At 38.2% G+C, this 20866-nt stretch overlaps 1 protein-coding gene across 1 annotated transcript in view; it reads right to left on the minus strand.

The window, feature by feature from the left end:
• Positions 1-1573: 1573 nt before the first annotated feature.
• LOC129249987 (ATP-binding cassette sub-family D member 1) overlaps positions 1574-20866 on the minus strand; it is a 70320-nt gene continuing 51027 nt past the window's right edge. Inside the window, exons 2-7 of the mRNA XM_054889635.1 lie at positions 10325-10464; positions 10093-10265; positions 7682-8556; positions 7530-7619; positions 1866-1991; positions 1574-1784 (exon numbers count right to left, since the gene is read on the minus strand). Coding sequence (XP_054745610.1) covers positions 1697-1784; positions 1866-1991; positions 7530-7619; positions 7682-8556; positions 10093-10265; positions 10325-10385 — 1413 coding nt within the window. The 5' untranslated portion in view covers positions 10386-10464 and the 3' untranslated portion in view covers positions 1574-1696. The remainder of the gene's footprint in view (positions 1785-1865; positions 1992-7529; positions 7620-7681; positions 8557-10092; positions 10266-10324; positions 10465-20866) is intronic.

The raw sequence follows: 20866 nt of genomic DNA on the forward strand, positions 1-20866 counted from the left end.
GTTAACATACATGAAAATTGGGCCGGTTTCTAGGAATTCACAGAGCACCGATGTGCGCGCACGCTAAAGAGCATTCCGCAAGGTGATCACTGTTATTACGACTCGCTTTATTTCAGCTGGAAGGATAAGGGCATACGTCCCACTTTCCAAGCCGAAGAAGTAGTTTTAGCAAACGAGTGTGACCGCGTACGCCAGGCTGATTCCGGTGGTCCCCGAATAAAGGATATCGATTTGAAGATCCGGCAGCTGGTCATCCAGCAAAAGCGAAACAAATAGGAGAAGCACTTGAAGACCTGCAACCACACTTCGTCGGTCCACCGACAAGGTGACAATCCCATTTAAAACAAGTGCAAAGTGCAACCGTTTCGCCAGACCCAAGAAGACCCGCGAGAATTTTCAGCCGGCAATTCACTTTACACTCTTCGGTCAATAGGTCCAAGCGTCGTGCGACCAGACGGCTGCACAAGCTGTCGAGCAACTGTGCGCCACTTACTTTCTCCTGCGATGGATTTCAAAGAGCCATCAGAAAGGGAAGAGCCTCTAAAGCCACGGCCCTAGTGGACTAACATGCTGATGCTGAAAAATCTGGGTCCATTGTGAGTAGGATATCTTGCAAAGGTATTCAACGTGTCCATGACCCTTTCGTAATTCCTCTGAAGTGGAAAGGGAGGGGTCCCACTACTGAAACCTGCCGTCCTACTCCCACTCTACTCGAAACATCTGACCCCAGCCACACATCAGAATGAATCCCGCAAAGTACACAGTACCATCATAGCACTCACCGCCACAAACACCCACATAATCCGCCCCTACGAGAGTACTGTCCTAGTAGCGCTGAACTTGAAGAAGGCTTTCGATACAGTCAGCCACGCTACTGGATGATATTCTACAGTCGACCGCCCCGCCGAAATTGAAAAGTTGATATTCTCTCTGGACTCAAATTGTCGAAACAGCACTGGACCTACCGTTAGATGAGTTAGACGCTGACGGTCGGTGACTACACCGCACTGGCAGAGTTTAGTAAACTGCTAAAACAACAACATCTATGAAATTCCTGCCGGAGGGTGGGACATGTTCGAATTATAGAAATGTACATAATCTTGTAAAACACTCTGTATTACCCCTATGTTACGAATGATGACAGTGTGAATGCTTTGAAGAAGTCTTACGGTATTAGGACAGTTCATTCACACCACACAGTTTATGGCTTTAAGCACCATTTTGTTGTGTAAGTTGTAATTACCTGACCGTAATATTAATTGTGTTGCGAATGAAATATACAATTTGGTTCGCGCAAAATGTGTTACGTTGTATAAGGTTAAATTTATTTGCATTACAAAGCCAAATAAATATAAAAATAATATAATAGTATCCGTTCGGAATGCTTAACTGCCATGTAATTTTATTTGAAAATTTCCAAGCAAAAAAAATGGTCCAATAAACCATGACTTCATCTTGATAAGTCCTCTTAAACCATTACTTGTTAGTAAACTAGTGATATCAAAACACCGGAAATAATCATTAATTAGCCAGCCATGAGGACTCTTTTGCATTATTTCATAGGTTATTCCAATTGAAAGAAAAAATTTAAAAAAGATTTATTAAGGAAACAGATAAGGTAGCTACAATTAAAATGCTTGTTTTAAGCCAAAAGTACTACGTTATATTCATAAAAATGTTTTTAAAATTCTAGGAACTAAGATTTTTGTTGCTCATTTGATTCCATTTGTCGAAAACTCCAACCACCTTGACCATCGAACTCCAGAATGTGCGTATGGAACTTCCTATAAAAAGTTAGCAAAGTTACACAAGAATTTTATATTTTTATTAATATTTAATCCTACATATATTTGAATTAAACTTACCATAATGTTGGTCGATGCGTTATTGTTAATAATGTTATATCCATACTCTTTGCGATTTCATATATTGAACTTTCTACATCAATAGAAACAGCGCTCGTGCATTCATCAAGTAAAGCATATCTTGGCCTAAAAAATGATATAGCTATAAATGGCCAAATTTTTTTATTATTTTTTACAATGTGTCTCATCCGACGCGAAGCGCATGCATACGTTCTCGTGTATTACACCAGTTTATAAATCGTCAGATGTATACTAGCGCTACGATAGAGCGGTATATTTCACCAGGTTTATTTCCCTTTACGTATTTGAATGTAACTCAAAAATTTATGGGAGTCCCTTAATACTGGAATACTTAAAATGGAATCGCTGTGGTTTATTATACTTTATTATGGGCAAAACTAATACTGAAGCATTTTGATTGTTGTTGTTTTAACAGTATTAGTAGCCCTGTCAGTGTAGGCATATCACCGGTCATCTTCATCTAGCTCATCTAGGGGTAGGCCCAGGAAACATGCTGTTTCAACAGGTTGGGTCCAGAGGGAGAGGGGTGTTAGATGAGTCGGTTTTAGGGGGCATGTGAAGAGGTGGCTAGTGTCGTGCGGGGTACCTTCACATGAAGGACATGTGTTTGGAATGTCGGGGTCGATTCACACTACACTGCTACACTATCCAGAACGTAGTTGTGCCAGTGTTACACGAGTCTCACGGGGAAGCTGGAGCTCTTCGTCTGCAATAGGTGGTGGTTGGACTCCGATTACGGCATTCACAGGACGGGAGTTCATGAAGGTGGTGATGGTCTCCCGGTGGATGTCGTTTATTAACTGTCTAAATACTATCCGGTCCAGTAGGTTGCGGTCAGTTTTGTCCTGGATTTCATCAGCGTAGTCTAAAAGGTGCCTCCTGACGTGCCTGGGAGGCGGCTCAGGCTCAAGCAGGTGTCTGCAGGGGTGAAACCTGCGGTAACATCCAAGCAGAAACTGCTTGCTGAGCAGTTTGTTGTGCTCCACTACTGGAAGCATTTGTGCCTCGTTATGGAGGTGTTGTCCGAATGCCAGTATTTTGACATGCGTGTCACTAGTTCCAGGCGACCAGACAGGCGCAGCATAGTTCAGAACCGGCCGACCAATTGCCTTAAATGTCGAAAGCAACAGTTCTTTGTCTTTGCCCCAAGAGCTTCCGGCCAGCGATTTGAGGACCTTGTTCCGATTTTGGACTTTAGTGGCAATTGCTGTTGTGTGCTCAGAGAAGGAGAGCAAACTGTTCAAGGTTTCACCCAAAATTTTGGTATTATTATGGTCCGTCGGAATTGGTGGGTCGTCGACTTTTACCTTAAAGTACAGCTTGACCTCCTTTGTCCAGGTGGTAAAGAGGGTCGCCGTGGACTTAGTGGGGGAAAGTTGGAGATTCCTCGCAGTGAAAAAGCGAGAAAGGTCGGTGAGGTAGTTGTTCACTTTGAAACACAGGTCATCGATGTCATTGCTCGACGCCATTATCGTGCAGTCGTCAGTGTATGAGATCAGGGAAACTCACGCTGGTGGTTAGGGGAGCTTCGTGATGTAGAACTTGAACAGCAAGGGAGAAGGGACACCTCCCTGCGGTACACCTTGGTTTATCTTCCTCTGCTTTGATGTTTGATCTCGAAAAATCACTGACGAGTGACGACCGCTCAGATAGTTTGCGGACCAACTCTTCAGCCCTGGCGGGAGTGTCGACTGATAAATATCATCTAGTAGCGTGGAATGGCTGACTGTATCGAAAGCCTTCTTCTGGTCCAACGCTACTAGGACACTCCTCTTGCAGGGGCGGTTTTGGTTAAGCCCGCGGTTTATCTGGGCGTTTATGGCAGTGAGTGCAGTGGTGGTGCTATGCACTCGTCGGAAGCCGTGCTGATATGTGGCTGGGGCCAGGTGTTTCGTGAAGAGTCGCAGTAGGAGGGCTTCAAGTGTCTTCACTACTGGGGAAAGGAGAGTTATCGGCCACTAAGTTTCTCCTTGGTTGGCGGGCTTCCCAGGTTTCAGTAGTGGGACCACTCTCCTTGCTTTCCACTTGTCAGGGATGATGAGAGTGGCCAGGGACAGATTGAAGACCCTTGTGAGGAATCCTACTCCCAGAGGTCCCAGATGCTTCAGCATCAGAGCGTTTAGTCCGTCAGGGCCAATGGCTTTTGATGATTTCGATTTGTTGATGGCCCCCTGAACCTCATCACCGAAGAAAGTAAGTGCCGCACTGTCACTCGTCAGTTTGTGCAGCCTTCTGGTAGCACGACCTTTGGTTCTTTCGACCGGAGGATGCAGTATGAAAAGCCGGCAACCGTTGAAGGTAATAGCCACCTTCTCGTTGTGCTTCGTCGGGTTCGACAGGGACCTAACGGTGGACCAGAGCTTACTCACCCCAGAGGTGACGTTACAGGTCTTCAGGTGCTCAACCCATTTGGTCCGCTTATGTTGATTTACCAGTTGCCGGATCTCCAAATTGAGATCCCTTATGCGGGGATACCCGGGATCGGCCTGGCGTAGGTGGTCACACTCGTTTGCTAAGCTGACTGGTTTGGCTGGGAAATGGGGACGAGTGTCCTTAAAATTTCCAGCTGGAATGAAGCGAGCCGCAGCAGCTGTGAGCACCTTGCGGAATGCGCTTTCGCATACGCGCACATTTCATCTTCCACTACACTGCTAATCTTTAATTTAAAGGAACGATATTTAAACTTTTTCATATTTATTACCTATCGCAGAGCCCGGTTTAGAAATCAAATCCCAAATAAAAACTTTATGTGGCACACACACCTTTTGTTTTGTATTATACTTAGACGAACTTGTCATAGCAACCCAAAATTTATTCAAGCAATACAAATCATGCTCAGCGCCCACTATAAGCGTGTGGCTTTATCCTAGACCAGTGGTCGCCAACCCGTCGATCGCGAGCTACCGGTAGCTCGCGCTGCTCACGTTGCAAAAAATCCAAAAGTCTGAAAATCATACCAGTATTAGCAAATTTCAGAAATTTTCATAATAAATAGATAAACAGCGGCAACACTGCGGTAAGCGATTTCGCTCCGACAAACACGACGCGAAGTCGCGTCTCCGTTCTAGGATCGGCTGGAACCGATTAGCGTGTTCGAGAATTTTTGGCTTTATATAGGGTTGTTCAATAGGTGCGCTTCAACTTTTTTCCGATAGGGAGGGCGAACGACGCAATATTTTTTATTTTCCGCTTGTCATTTGTAAACTTCATTAGTATACATTTCATCATGGAACGCTACACACTTGAGCAACGATTGCAAATCGTGCAAATTTTTTATGAAAATAATCGTTCTGTTGCTGCTACTTTAAGAGCATTACGGCCATTTTACGGTCCATTTAACAAGCTGTCCCGTTTTGGGGTTATGTGAAGTCATTGGTCTACAGTAACAAGCCGGCGACGATTTGTGATCTCAGAGCCAATATTGAACGCGAAATTGCTGGAATTTCGGCCGATTTATGCAAAAGAGTGGTCGAAAATTGGGTTCAACGATTGGACTTCGTGAAACGTGCACGTGGTGGTCATGTAAAAGAAATCGAATTTCATACTTAAATGTATATGTTCACACTCGATAATAAAAAAAAAAATTAGTTAAAAAAGTCAAACCGTTTGTGTTTTATTCAAAAAAGTTCAAAAGTTGAAGCGCTCTTACTGAAAAACCCTATATATACGCAATGCACGTCGACATTGCGCTCAGTTTAATACTGAACGGCATTATCAACGTTCTGCGTGCAGCGGTTGGGTTAGAGTTCGAAACATTATGGCAAGCAGTAGTAAGAAGGCGAAGACATACCATTTCCATTCGGAACGGGAAGAACAATACTTCTTCACAGAAGTTAAAGTCAAAAGTGTTTGTTTGTTATGTAATACATCTGGGTCAGTTCCTAAAAAAGGAAATATTGAGAGGCATCATAAAACTGTACAGTCGAATTTTGAGAAGGCATTTCTGTTAAATTCTGCCACCAGAAAAGAAAAACTGAAACATTTAAAAATCCAGTTAATTGGACAGTCAATATTTTTGAAAACAATCGACAAAAATAAGGCTGCAACTGAAGCATCTTATCGTGTTTCCCAGATAATTGCACAAAAGAAAAAACCTTATGAAGACGGGGAAATCATAAAACAAGCATTTTTGGAAGCTGCAGATTCTTTATTCGCCAACTTTAGAAATAAAGACGAAATAGTGTCTGCTATAAAATCTTAGCAACTTTCTGCTAATACAGTGATGAGGCGAGTAGAAGTAATGAGTAATGATATTTTTTTTACAGTTAAGAAGTGACTTAGATAACTGTATTTATTTTTCACTGCAACTGGATGAATCAACAGATGTAGTTGACACCTCACAGATGGCCATATTTGTCAGGATGGCTTTTAGTGATTTTACAATTAAAGAAGATCTTTTGAAGTTTATTCCACTCAAACAACATACTACTGGGCTAGAACTGTTTTCTCATTTAAAAAATCTTATCTCTTCTGAGAAAATTCCAATATCAAAAATTGTAGGCTTGACAACTGACGGTGCTCCAGCTATGGTGGGTTGTGATAAGGGGCTCGCGGCGCTATGTCATAAGGATGAAAGTTTTACACAATTTCTTAGTTACCACTGTATTATACATCAGCAGGCATTATGTGGAAATTTTCTAAACTTGAACAACGTTATGAAACTGGTGGTGAAAATTGTGAACAAGATTAGAGCTCAAGCGTTACAAAGAAGGTTATTTAAAACCTTGGCTGATGAAATTGACTGTCAATACGGAGAGCTACTTCTTCACTCTGAAGTGCGATGGTTAAGCAGAGGACGAGTGCTCAAACGTTTCAATGATGTCCTGCCTGCTATACTCCAATTTTTCAAAGAACGCGATGAACCGATTCCTGAACTGGAAAATTCGACTTGGCTCAGAGATTTTGGTTTTCTTGTGGACATTACAGAGAAATTAAATCAAATTATACTGCAAATATTAAAAAAATTATCGATGAGTCAGAATGTCAGCCTTCTCATTAAATATGCTCTTTTTATCTGCCCATATTTTATTTACAATATATAATAATGTACTATTACTGTTTTGTTGTTCTTTTAAGTCGCTTGTGATTTGCCATTATGACCGCAAAAAATTTTATTACGATTGATAGGTGTGAACATGGATGTAGTTATGCATAAGTATAAGCACTATAAGTCATAAGTTTATTATATATAGAACGTATATTAGTAAAATAAATACATGCATTGTATGTCGAATATAACTGTGTATTATTTAATTTATGTTGGCTTGAGCAAGTAGCTCGCTGTTTATTTCAAAATCATGAAAGTAGCACAACACATTGAAAAGGTTGGCGACCACTGTCCTAGACTACCACTTTGGAAGAAAAGTGAAAGGTCACTTCCTTCCTAATACAAAATTACAACGCACACTTAAAAACGGATGCATGCGACAATTATATACAAATTATAATACAAAAAAAAAAGAGTTTCCAATACTTTTTACTATAAATTTCGCCCCTGAATCTGAATATTAGGTCAGCAAAATAATACAACAAATACTTCATTAAATGTATTTTCAGCCATAACGTGCTTAATAAATTCATGTATGACATTTATAGATCTTTGAATTCCGACGAGTATCTTTGTACGTATATGACTGTTTTTACCTGTGATAAAAAAGACGTGCTATTGCCATACGTTGTTTTTCACCACCGGACAGTATGTCTTTCCAATCCCGGACGACGTGAAAGTTATCACTAAAAATAATCCATGTTAAGTACCCTTGAGAAAGGAAAATATACTGTATTTTTTTATTTACCGCTGCGCTATTTGTTCCAAACAGACCATTTTCAATATGTCTCGAAGCTCATTTTCAGTAACCCCTTTGCGTATCATATCTTCACGACTATCGGGATAAATAATTTGATCGCAAAGACTGCCTGTCGACATATATGGGCGTTGAGGAATATAAAACATACACAATTTATCCTCAACCGGACGTGGTATGTATAATTCACCAGAATAAATTGGCCACAACCCGCTCAGAATCCGGAATAAGCTTGATTTACCACAGCCATTGGGTCCAGTAATTAGCAGATGCATGCCTTGTTCAATGCAAAGCGTTAGACTTGGTACGACGATGTCGCAATTCGGAGTGATCACAGGCACTGCTCGCACTGTGATTGTCATATCATTTGGGGTATCCGTGTATATGATACGACCTCGCGCAATCGGCTTACCATCTTTGAACTCAATGATGCCATTCATTTCTTTATACTCGACAACGGTGTTTTTATCATAAATCCCTTGCGCTGTCTCTTCGAAAACTTCCATCATTCCGGCAACACGATAAGTATATCCAGCCAATGCTACAATTTCTTTATACGATGACATCAAACGCTCTATGGCATCAGCAGCAGAAATAAGTAAATTTCGTGCGGTGGTTAGATATTGAGTCCGTTCACTGACCGTAGAGTCTAATACCTCCTTCATATCTGGATCTTTAGTCACGATTGTTTTCATAGTTGCGCCGGAAGTTAAAATCGGCAATGAGACCATAACCATACCCGTCCCAGACCACACATATTTCATGAAAAATTGTTCGAGCATGACGAACCATAATTTTTGCGCGAATATATTGTTCATTTGATTAACAAGTCGATTGTAAGCTTGACGCAACTGCTGCAATTCTACCTAAAAATATGAAAACACCTGTTTTAGACTACTTTCGTTTTGAACCCCCTACTATTTTGTTTAGTGGTCAGTATCAAATCTGCGCAGCATCTGATTAACGTTTGAACACACCTTGAATACTATAATGTGTGAAAAATGTTCTGCCAGTATAAGCAAGAGTTCGAGAAGGTCATAGAAATAGTACATTTATAATTAAAGTAGAATTCTGCATAGAAACCTCGTTTAAAGGTTCAAGTAATTCAGAAGTTGATGGCAAAAAAAAGATGTTGTCTGTAAAGTCGGTTTACTGACGATAGTATAACGTGACAACGTCATAAGAAAATATTGATGAAATGGTTGCAATTTTCAAAAGAAAATTTTAATTTTATTTGTTTGATAGATATTTTGTATGGATATAGAGGAGGAGGTAAATGGAATTGCAATGGAATAGGTCAAGTTACATTTACACAAATGTGAAAAATGACAATACATTTATCAAATTCATGAAAGATATCTTCAATTTCGATTGTGCATCAGACGTTAATAAGTCAACAACACTAAGAAGCACCGTCATCGATTTGCCTTTTTCAAGACACTTTACACTCGAAAACACTCCCTTTCATTTCCTACTTTTTCTATCATCGTCCTATTCTCAACAGAGAAATGGTTCATTACCATGCACACAGGAAGAAGGCATATGCAAATACAAGTATGTGAATTTATATACAAATGCGCATATACATACATATATATGCTCACTCAAGTAGGACAGAGCCAGATGTCGAACGTTGCCGAACGCGGGGGCCGATTGTGCTCTTTGTCGTTCGTTCAATATCAATAGAAGGCATATGCAAATACAAATACGTGAATTTATATATGTACATATGCGCATATACCTACATACATATACAGGCTCTCTTAAGTAGGAGAGAGCAAGATGTCGAACGTTGCCGTTCGTCTGCTTTGTTTGCTTTGTCGTTCGTTCCGCGCTTTCGCTTGCAGTTCATTCAAGGTAACGACAATGAGCAAGGTAACGACAAATGAGCAAGATAACGACAAATGAGCATGGTAACGACGAATGAGCAAAGTAACCACACATTTTTTCGTGCGTGCAGCCGGCTAAATCGAATTATAAGACGTTATCAAGTCAAAAGCGGTCCGTTTCAGGATCGCCTTTCCGTGCGGGTTCTGAAACAGCCGATTGTTCGGCAGCAACTGGATGTAAATCAGCTCTGATTTTAGCATTAAATTTATTAAACTTTTTACATTAGCCTCATTGTCGCTGTGTCTACACTTGAAGGCATGTAGAAGAGTATGCAAATCAAAACTTTTAGCAAATCTTAAAGCAGAGTAATATCTTTATGCACAGAAATCAGTTCAGGAAGCATTTGGAGAGTTCGAAATAATTTTTCGGAAAAGTCTTGCCCGTGTGAGCCACTGGAATCAAAGAAGATAAACTATTTTCTTTACAATATACTTATAGATTGTAATGTTGTTATATGTTTAGCCTTGGAATAAATAAATGAAATACTGAAACAAAAAATAAATAAAACTTACTTTATGTCCTCCGTAAAATGCTATTTCTTCAGAGTTTGTAATAATTCGAGAGTGTATATGCCGTAAATAACCATAGCGATTGGCTTCTTCTGCTACAAGCTGACCGAATTTTGGTGAAACTACTCGCATTATATGTGCTGTTAATGATATTACGGCAACAGCCAATATTGGACCTATTAGAATAGAAGAGTATTTCAGTCATGAGACATCTTCAAATTTCAACGGAAGGTACCTGAGTAAATGTTGGCTTTCATTTTTTGAGTAGATCGCATTAAAGCGAAGCCAATAAGCATAAGATCCAAGCAAGGCTTGGTAACACTGCTGTATAAATGTGCTACTGAGCTGGCAAATACCGCAATGTCCTCGGTCAATCTAATATCATAAAAAGATAGATATAAACAACTTTAGTTTTTTTTACTTTACTGTTATATTCAATTTTATATTGATTTTGCCCCGAGAAAAATTAATGGACAATTTTCCCATTCGCCCGAAAAGAAAATACTTATTGCGAATTTCGCCACATAAAAAGTTTCAGATTGGGCCAATTTTATTTCGGTTTTTATTCATTGATAAAGGATCACACTTTTGTTTCACTAATTATGTCGATATGGTGAATGCCTTTCCTATTAACACGTAGCTAAAAGCTAAATTTTTTTTAAACTACTTTTAATATTTAATATTAACTAATTTTTCGAAAAAAAGTTTTGTTGATTATATTTTAATGTTGATTCTCATATTAACATATTTACTGTCATACCTGCTTATATTAATTTGAACGTTTAACAAACTACCTAAATTAACAGATATCACCAACTCCCTCTGAAAATTTTATAGCTTTCCTTTTTTTACAACACAAATAAAAAATTTATATGTATTTACAAAAATAAAATTTTCTGAATTAAAATATTGTCCTTGATTTATTCAATTCTACCAATACATATATGTGGGGACATCTCAACTAGATTAAGCTTATTAGGTACATTCTTAATAATTATCCTTTAATTTGTTCATATACTTTTATTCATTCTTAATACTTTATAAATACAACCATGTGTGACTTTTCATTTGCTTTTAAATTCTCATTCTTTCGCTTTGTACTGTTGAGTTAGCTAATAAACGAAATAATTTCGGGTCTCGTTCTTTTTGGATCGAGCCGTACAAGTGAGCACATCGTTTTCGCTATTCACCAGCTCCCACAATTTGGTGACCCCGAACGGTAAATTTACACATTTCTTATTGATTAAATGTCTTTAGACGATACTGCGGCACCGCCAACTGGATCTTCACAAGGAGAATCAATTCCGGCTACGTCATGCATTCCACGCATCCCGCTCCCGATAATATTGAAGCGTACTTCTACTCACTCGATTTGCTGAGAGCCTTCCAGCAGAGTTGCATTCACCCAGAAGACGTTTGTAAGACTGCCATTACAACACCATTCGGCTTATACGAATTTACACACATGACATTTGGGTTGCGCAATGCCGCGCAAACGTTTCAAAGAGTTTTAAACGAGGTTTTGTATGGAATTGATAACATTTTCATCTATTTGGATGACATCTGCGTAGCTTCATGTTCTCAAGAGGATCATTGTAAAGATCTGCATTTGTTTTTCAACGCTTGCGTGAGCACAAACTTACCATAAACGTCGCAAAGTGAGTTCTTGGCGTAACAGAACTTGAATTTCTTGGTCATCTCATCAAAAGAGATGGTATAACACCGATCCCAAGCCGTGTGGAGACAATTACAAAAATTAAGCTGTCTACATTAGCTAAAGACCTGAAACGTTTCCTCGCTATGGTTAGCTTTTAGAGACCGTTCTTGTCTCAACCACTGCTTCATCAAGCGCCGTTGTTAAAGATGGTCCCTGGGAACATACGCAACGATAAAACAGTGTTAGCTTGGTCTGATAAAAACATTCGCCATTTCGAAGCATGTAAGGATAGCCTTGCAAAGGTTTCTTTCAACGATCATTTTCAAAGGCTAAATAACGATACAGCACCTACGATATAGAACTTACTGCGATGTTCCGTGCTATACGCTACTTTCGTTTTATGCTAGAAGGACGAGATTGGCACGTTTACAAAGACCATAAGCCGCTAATTTATGCTTTTCGGCAGCGCCTTGAAAAAGCTTCCAATCGTCAAGCTCGTCAATTTGACTTTATCGCTCAAAATACAACGGACATTCGGCATGTTCCTGGTCAACAAAACATTACGGCAGACCTCCTATCTCGCATTGAGCCCATAACAGCGGAGCCGATTAATTACGATGATCTAGCCGATCACCAAGCAAAAGATGAAGAACTCCAATCCTATTTAAATGGTAAAGTGAATCATTCACTTAAACTAACATGCTATGTTCTACCTTCAGGCTAGAAGAGAGTTTATTGTGACAGCTCAACTGGCCGCATACGACCTTTTGTAACAATAAAGTCTAGGCAGGCAGTACTGCGAGCAAAACACAACATTTCGCATCCAGGCATGCGAACTACATCAAAGTTGATGACCGAGCGTTTCGTTTGGCCTGGTATACAACGGGATAGTCGCCAGTTTGCAAAGCACTGTATCCAGTGCCAACGTAACAAAATTGGCCGACATAGCGTGTCACCGTTTAAACGTCGTGAATGCCCGAGCCTACGTTTTTCACATGTACATATTGACATCGTAGGACCGTTTCCGTTATCTGACGGTAAGCGCTACAGCCTCACCATAATTGATCGCTTCACTCGCTACCCAGATGCGATAGCAAGCACGGCCCTGACTGTAGCAAAAGCCTTGATAGAGAGCTGGATAGCGCGCTTTGGCGTTCCAATTGACATAACTTCAGATCTTGGGCGTCAATTCGAAAGTTCCTTATTTCAACCACTTTTACAATGTCTTGGCATAAAGCATCTACGCACAACTGCTTATCATCCGCAAACCAACGGTATGGTCGAGCGATGGCATCGAACTCTAAAATCGGCAATCTTATGTCATAACGTCGAACGATGGACAAGTTTTTTACCACTTATTTTATTAGGACTTCGGTATTCATTCAAGATTGCCATTCGCGCATCCTCGGCTGAATTAGTTTTTGGAACAACCTTACGTTTACCATCGGAGTTCTTCATAGATGACAGCCGACCTACCAGCGAAACGGAAATGATACACATCTTCGACATGTCATGAGAAATATTCGCCCAGTTGATACTACTTGGCACACAAAAGAAAAATCCTTTGTGCACACTAATCTTACGACGTGCGATCAAGTTTTCGTTAGAGATCTTTCTGTTCTTCCATCATTAACGCCACCTTATAAAGGACCATACAAAGTGTTAGAACGTCATCCTAAATACTTCACTGTGAGCATCAACGACAACAAGGTGAACATCTCCATTGACCGGTTAAAGCCAGCATTCATTGCCACACCCTGTAACTAGGAGGGGAGTACTGTGGGGACACCACAACTAGATTAAGCTTATTACACTCTTAATAATTATCCTTTAATTTGTTCATATACTTTATAATTGCAACCATGTGTGACTTTTCATTTGCTTTTAACTTCTCATTCTTTCGCTTTGTACTGTTGAGCTAGCTAATAAACAAAATAATCTTCGGTCTCGTTCTTTTTGGATCGAGCCGTACAAGTGAACACATCGTTTTCGCTATTCACTAGCTCCCACATATATATCAAAGACAGAAATATTGGAAGTAGACATAAAAAATTTAAATATTAAGTTTCCAAAATCAACAACCGTATATACTATACATACATACAAAAAAAAATGGGTAAACTTCCTATTCAACTCCAACGTCAATTGTTTCCAAAATTGTGCCACATTCTACTTATTCTCACTCACTCACAATTTCCGGATATTTCTGGATCCTATTCGACAAAATGTCGCTTTGAACTTTATTTATAATTTTACTCCATAAATAAAATGAAATAGAATTTGTAATGGTTTTATTGTTATTTTTTAATGTAAAATAAAAACATTCTGAAATTGTTAACTCATTGTTCAATGATACAGAAAGTCTCTACTATTTTCGACCGAAGTTTCTGTTGTGTTGTGTTCCAGGCGAAATTCTTATTAAGCGAAAATTAAAAGTGAAATATGAAAGGCGAAAATGAAACTCATGGCACAATAAGGCTAATTATCATTTATAACAGAAGCTATTTAAAACCAGCATATACGAAGGTTATGTCAGTGTTAGAAAACGGTTCTTTTTCTACAAAAAGAAAATTATACTCCCCTTAAAACGTACCTTTTCAAGAACGCACTTTAAAAACACACTCCTTATTCGAAATTGTTATTGTTATTCTAACTACTAAAGTTGATATTTTTACTACCGTCTAAATAGAACTTTGGGTATTTATTTGTAAACCTAGCTCTTTTCGAAATAGCAGTTGTTCTCGCATGATTATGGCATATGGTTGCACATGACTTGATTCAAATACGAAATGCGTAAATCACATTTAGAAATTCAACAATATATCCCCGGTGTATGAAATTGTGGTGGTTGGTTCCTCGATACTGGAAAGACGCTCTATGCTCCACTAGGAGTAAAAGGAAGACATACTTACAAATATGTATAATATATAAAGTCTGTAATATCAGCAAAAACCCTCAAAAATCTATCCAGCATCAAAGTGGGTTTGTTGTATAGAGAATTAATAGATTTTTGAGGGATTCTGCTGATATTACAGTCTTTATATTATATATACTTAACTATCAGCTGTTTGGGTGATGAAAACTGGCTTCCTAGCCTATGATTATACCATTCTAAACTTTTTGAAGGTTTCGGTTATATATATATAGAAGTTATGAACGGCGGAAATATAATTCACAGGTGAGTCACTGGAGGCTGGAGGGTCCGAAGGAACAAGACGCCGGCCGACTTAAAGAGAAGGTTCGGTTAGGAGAGTTTTCAATGAATGCTACCAAATTAGAAACTTTCAAGCTTGCTGTGAAATTTTGAAGTTAAACCCCTCTGTCTTCACTGCCGGCTCCAAGATGGAATCGAGAGTCGAAGCAGGGGGTTTCTCTAAATCAGCAAATTTATCTATTTCCTTAAAACTGCCGAATACTGCTAGTGTTTTTCAGGTAAGAGATCTTTGGGATCCTACAAGCATGCTTAGGGAACGTGGGAGCGAGAGAGATATCAAAGAGATCCAATCTCTTGGGTGTGCAGGTAACATTTTTCTGATCTGGATTCAAGGACATAGGAACATAGAGGAAATTACATTGCTGATGAACTTGCCAAGAAGGGGTCGACTGAATTAGTCTCAAAGGTCTCCCAACCGGTCACCGGCATCTCCTTGACTGTAGTTAAAGGGGAATTGAGCAACGTATTTCTGAGGAAAGCACAGATGGAGCTTCATTATTCGTGCGCTATTCGAAAACGCTACGGCCCCAGTATTTAGATCCAGGGTGCAGACAGTCCTGGGGACTTCACGCAATTCAATTTCCAAACTTGCAGCTGTACTTGCAGGTCATTGGACGAAAGGCACACATGCAGAAAAGCTGGGTTTTCCATTTAATCGCCATTGCAGAAGCTGTGGGGGCCTTTCAGAGAAAAAGACTATTGAGCACTTTCTCTGTAAATGCCCGGGTTTGGTAGCCAGACGGTTGAGGTCACTGGGTGCTCCTTTCTTCCAGCTAGGGGCAGTGCTCTAACATAAATCCCATTAACCGTTGTATACACAGATCTGGTAGTTTCAAAACGGCGCTTTAGTGCTACGTGGCTAGCGGCAGTATAGTATATTACTTCAACCATTTAACCTACCTACCTACTGAAGACTATCAATTGAAAGAAATTATATTCCACATTTCATTGTAAGGTTTGCGGTTTCCAGTAAAGTAAAAGTAGAGTAAAGTAAAAAAGTAAATGTTTAGCAAGTTTTATTCGCCATTTATTTATTTTCCAAGTTAGATTTTGGCGAATTCTTTTAGCTGCGGTGATCCTGTCAAGCCAGATTCTGGTAAATTACTTGAACATAATAAAATAATATAAAATTGAGTTTAATAAATGAAAATTAATAATAAATTAATAATTGATAATTATGTATATGAATAAAATAAAATATATAAATATGGAAATGTAAATGAATAAAATAAAATATAAAAATATGGAAATGTAAATGAGTAAAATAAAATATATAAATATGTAAATGTAAATTATATTTAAGCTTAATATTAAGTTATTTTCAATTTTTATTACTGTTTCTCGCTTTCGCTACCTTCTTTACCTGTTTCTATTTGTTTCGATAATTGACTCTATTTCTACAGCTATACTTTCCGTTCTTCTTATTTCTATATACTTAACTATGTACATACTCTCTCTAACTCTCCACATACTGTTCTTCCATTCCCTCTATTTCTTTTAACTTAGTTTTAGGCATAATATAAGGACAGAACATAGTAAAATAAAGACACTTTTGAATTGTTAATCGGACGTGTCCGGTGTTATTTCTTACGTCCGCATCCACAGGCAATTAATTTCGCGCTTCCCCCCGTATAAACTGTTTTAAAAATTAATTTATCTTCAGAAAGCAACGAAGAATTTTCATGGCGCCCGAGCAGGGACATTAGTGCGAAAATGTTTAATAAAAAAAAAAAATAAAGTGATGGTGACAAAAGGCCACAAGTTGGCAAATTGTGTAAACTGCACGCGAAATATTTAATAATTAATAATTAAAGTAAATAAACAATCATAAGTGCTAATATAGTGCAAAAAGAATGTTGCCGGCGCGGTCCGTTCACAAACAGAAACAAAAGTCGTCTCGCAAAACAAAAAAAAATAGACAAACAGACAAACAAATCAATATTAAACTAATAAATGTATACATATGTATATAAATATATAAACAAAAGCAAGCGGTGAAATAACAGAAATCAGTGCAGTCACATAAACCAGTGCAGTGACGTGAAAAGCGCAGTGACAGTGACCCCCAAGAAAGAAAACCAAAAATTCTATCAACTAAAAAATTAATTATTGAAAAAATAAATAACATAAAATAAAATATTAATAAAAAAAAAAATATTAGAACATAGAACACCGTTACGGAGGGGAGTGAATCTGTGAAGCTGTACTTCAAACCCACCGGCTTTGGAGCTGTACGTCCTATTCACCGGTTCACCAACTGTTCGCAACCAATATCCACCGTTACATAGGACATCGAGGGAGGAATAACTTGCAACTACGTGGCCTGCCAAAGGGAAGTTGAAGCTGGAAACAAACCAGCCCACGATAAACAGGTATTGAGTGCGAAAAATTGAAGCTAAAAATTGGTTTTGTGATTAACCGATTACTAATAATCGTCTCACAGTACAAGGGCTTCAATTATTGGCATCTCGTGTATCCACTTCTAATATGCAAATAAACCATACTTATATACTTATATAAATACATATCTATCTATATACATTGTATTAATCGTAATCAAAGAAATTCTGTTTGTCTTAATCGTAATCGACTCGTTGCCACGAGTGTGTTTTATTGAATGCCTTTTCAGTTGTTACAATTTGGTTCTTACAGCTAAAGATAGCGTGGCTGCGCTGTCAGGGACGCCGGCAGAGACGCGGTCAGCTTATGTATAATTCTTTATGTATTGTTTACATAAGAACGTCTAAGGGCTGACGCGGGTCGCAACGGCGGGGAGGAGGTAATATGTTCACTTGGTTGTTGAACCGTCGGCGCATGTCAAATATGCCGACGCGGCAATGTCCATGCAGGGCAATGTCCAAGGGATCGTATTACCACAAGTGCTTGCACATTGTTTATATGAATATTGTAGTCAAGTGCTACAATGTGTTTGTAATAATATTTATGCATTCAACTGAGTACAGTGAGCATTCGATAAGTGAACATACTACATCTCCCTCCTTTAGAAAAATAACGTAATTACATGAAGTTATTTTCTTAGTGTTATTACTTATATATGTTTAAAATTTATATATATTTATTTTTTTTTGATTTTATGAATTTTAATACTAATTAATTAATAGATTTGATGATATATATATAAATGGTATTAATTACTTATTATAGGTATGGCCATACTTTACTTTATAATAGTAGTCAACTGATATGAAGTAACATGTATTTAATATATCAAGAAATGAAAATCTTTAACCTATCTTTATGTACTTTTTGTTTCTTATTTTTACTGTCTTTAATTATTATATTATCGTTATCTTCTATTTTTACTACAGTATAAGGGCCTAAATATGTTTTATCTAGCTTATGACCTGTTTCATTTTTTAATAAAACTAGGTCATCTATTTTTATGTTACTATCTATAATATTCCTATCGTAATATTCTTTATTTCTATTTTTATGTTTTTCTAATAGTAATCTAGCCCTTTTATAGGCTGATTCTAATCTAAACTTAACTTCTTTATAGTAATCATCTATATTATAAATAGGTTCTATTTTATCTAATATATATTTGTAAAATATTTTGGCAAGTTACTCTGTTTGCCGAAAACTAGCTCATATGGACAATAATTATGTGCCATAGAGGGTGTCGTGTTGAAACAGTATACGAAATATTGTAGCCATACGTCCCAATCTGTTTTGTCAACAGATATGTAAGAACGGATATATTCATTGAATGTTCTGTGGCTTCTGTCTACTGTTCCAACGGTCTGATGGTGGTGTGCAGTAGACCGGAGTGAAATACGTAAATTTTTTCAAATCATATCGTAATAGCAGGGAAAAGTTGCTACATATCAATACAAATTCAGGAAAAAAAAGAAATTTCAAATCGGTTAATATCTTCCGTTCGCGCATTGCATTTAAAATTTACAAATTTTATAATAAATTGAACAAATATTCGAAAAATTGTAAGAGGTGGAAATGATGTTAGATAAAGTTCATTTTTTGTAGACTATTACAACATCAGGTATAGTTTGAAAAGAAAAACGTCTACCGCTCTATCAAAGCCCCTACAGCCCCTGAAAAGAAGTGGAAAATGTCATTTTTTGTATAAATTTACGTAATTGCGGGTGGTTAGTTTCTCTATTTTAATTTTTGTATAAGTCTTCTTGAGTATATAAGTAGAATAAATTATTCCCCTCTTAGCGCGCCCACTGACCACACTATCTTAAAGAAGTTTTGTACAGCTCTTGGCCTGCCCTTTTTGGACGACTCAGAACTCACCGCGTGAAGGTTACTGTACGACGAGTTCCACCCACTCCCTTCCCAACCAACCAACCAAAGATGAAAAATTATTTATTCGGGAGTGGCAAAGTCTGCTTTAGTGTCAAATTGAGGCATAACTGTACGAGAAGTGAGGCTGCTCTTATAAACCCATCACGTCTCTCGTTCCCATACACTTTTGAGGACGCTTGAGTTACTAGTTTTACGCAACTCTCCACAGCTTGCGTATGGCATGGAATATTTGTTAAATCTATGGTTAATTTAGGTTTTTCTTTATCAGAAATTAATTGCAAGATATCTTCAGTAGATGCCTCATAGGTAATTCATTAAAATGGAGGAGACAGATAGCCCATTGTACTGGTCTTTTTAAACGCGTTTCAATGAATTTTATTGCACCATTCTTCCACCCAGTATTTGTTGACGTACCATCACATCCAATCACTACAACATTAGATTTATTTATACCATTTTCTTCAAAATAATTTACAATGCTGTATGCTGTGTCCTTTCCACTTTTTGAAGTAGGTACTAAATGACAAAGGTACTTTGAGCCTGGTTCTGCTATTACTGAAATGTGCTCTTCTTTTTTTATAGATTGATAACGTTTGTTTCTTTTTTCAACTAAAACTAAAGTGTCATCCATCCTGCCATCAAAATACACACACATCGGATCGTTTAATTGCTCTATTGCATTCCCCGATTCGATAAGTTTTAGTCTACATTTTTCTTTTTCTCTTCTCATTTTGCTTCGATCAACAACAAAAGAAGTATCTTTGTCCGTTATAAGACCAACGTCTTTAAATGCACTAGACACAATAGCTGCTGCTGCTCTATCAGATACTCCAAAATGATCACTTGTTAAGGCCGTTGCTGGAAGTGATAAGCGCATCTGTGCATTTTTTGAACTTGCTGACTGAGAGGAAATAGAGCGTGGGGTCTGAAAATCGGGATCATTCTTATCATTGTCAACTTCAGGAGTTATCTCTGTTTCAGAATCAATACTACTACAAGAAGGTCCAGGTAAATTGGTCTGACTTAAGTGACGAGCTTTTCTCTGCAATTTTAATGTAAGCTTTTGAGTTTCTTTGGTATCTACTGTCCCAATCTTTCCTTGTCCGAGATATCTTTGAGCATATAGAAATTTGATTTCTAATGGCGGTATCTTTCTATCTTTAGGGCATGTGCAGTTGATAGTTACCGGCCTGGGACAAATACACTTGTCAAAGCTTCTTTGACAAAAGCAATTGAGTGTCATCTCGCACTTGCAGGACGAAATGTCAAATAATGTACTTGAAGATTGTTCAATAAAATCATTGTACTTTTTTTGTTTCTCAGGTGTGTCTTTGTCCCTTGAATAAGATTTACGAAGAGTGTAGTATCGATCATGTAGATGTTTAATCTTTTGTACAACTCTTGTGTGGGAAACTATTGGAATCGAAGCCTTGGAATAAAGGGACTCAGTCTGATGAGCTACAGTATCTGCTACAACTGTGAAGCTTAACTTCTGACCAGAACTGGCAGCAGAAGATTCTACTGACATTTTGTACCTCACTTCTTGCCAACATTGTATAATGTCGGTATTAGTGGGAAGGACCGATGACAGCAGTGGTTTAGGTGCACAAAAAAAT

Source organism: Anastrepha obliqua, chromosome 6 (genome assembly GCF_027943255.1).
Source record: "Anastrepha obliqua isolate idAnaObli1 chromosome 6, idAnaObli1_1.0, whole genome shotgun sequence".
Lineage (NCBI taxonomy): Eukaryota > Metazoa > Arthropoda > Insecta > Diptera > Tephritidae > Anastrepha > Anastrepha obliqua.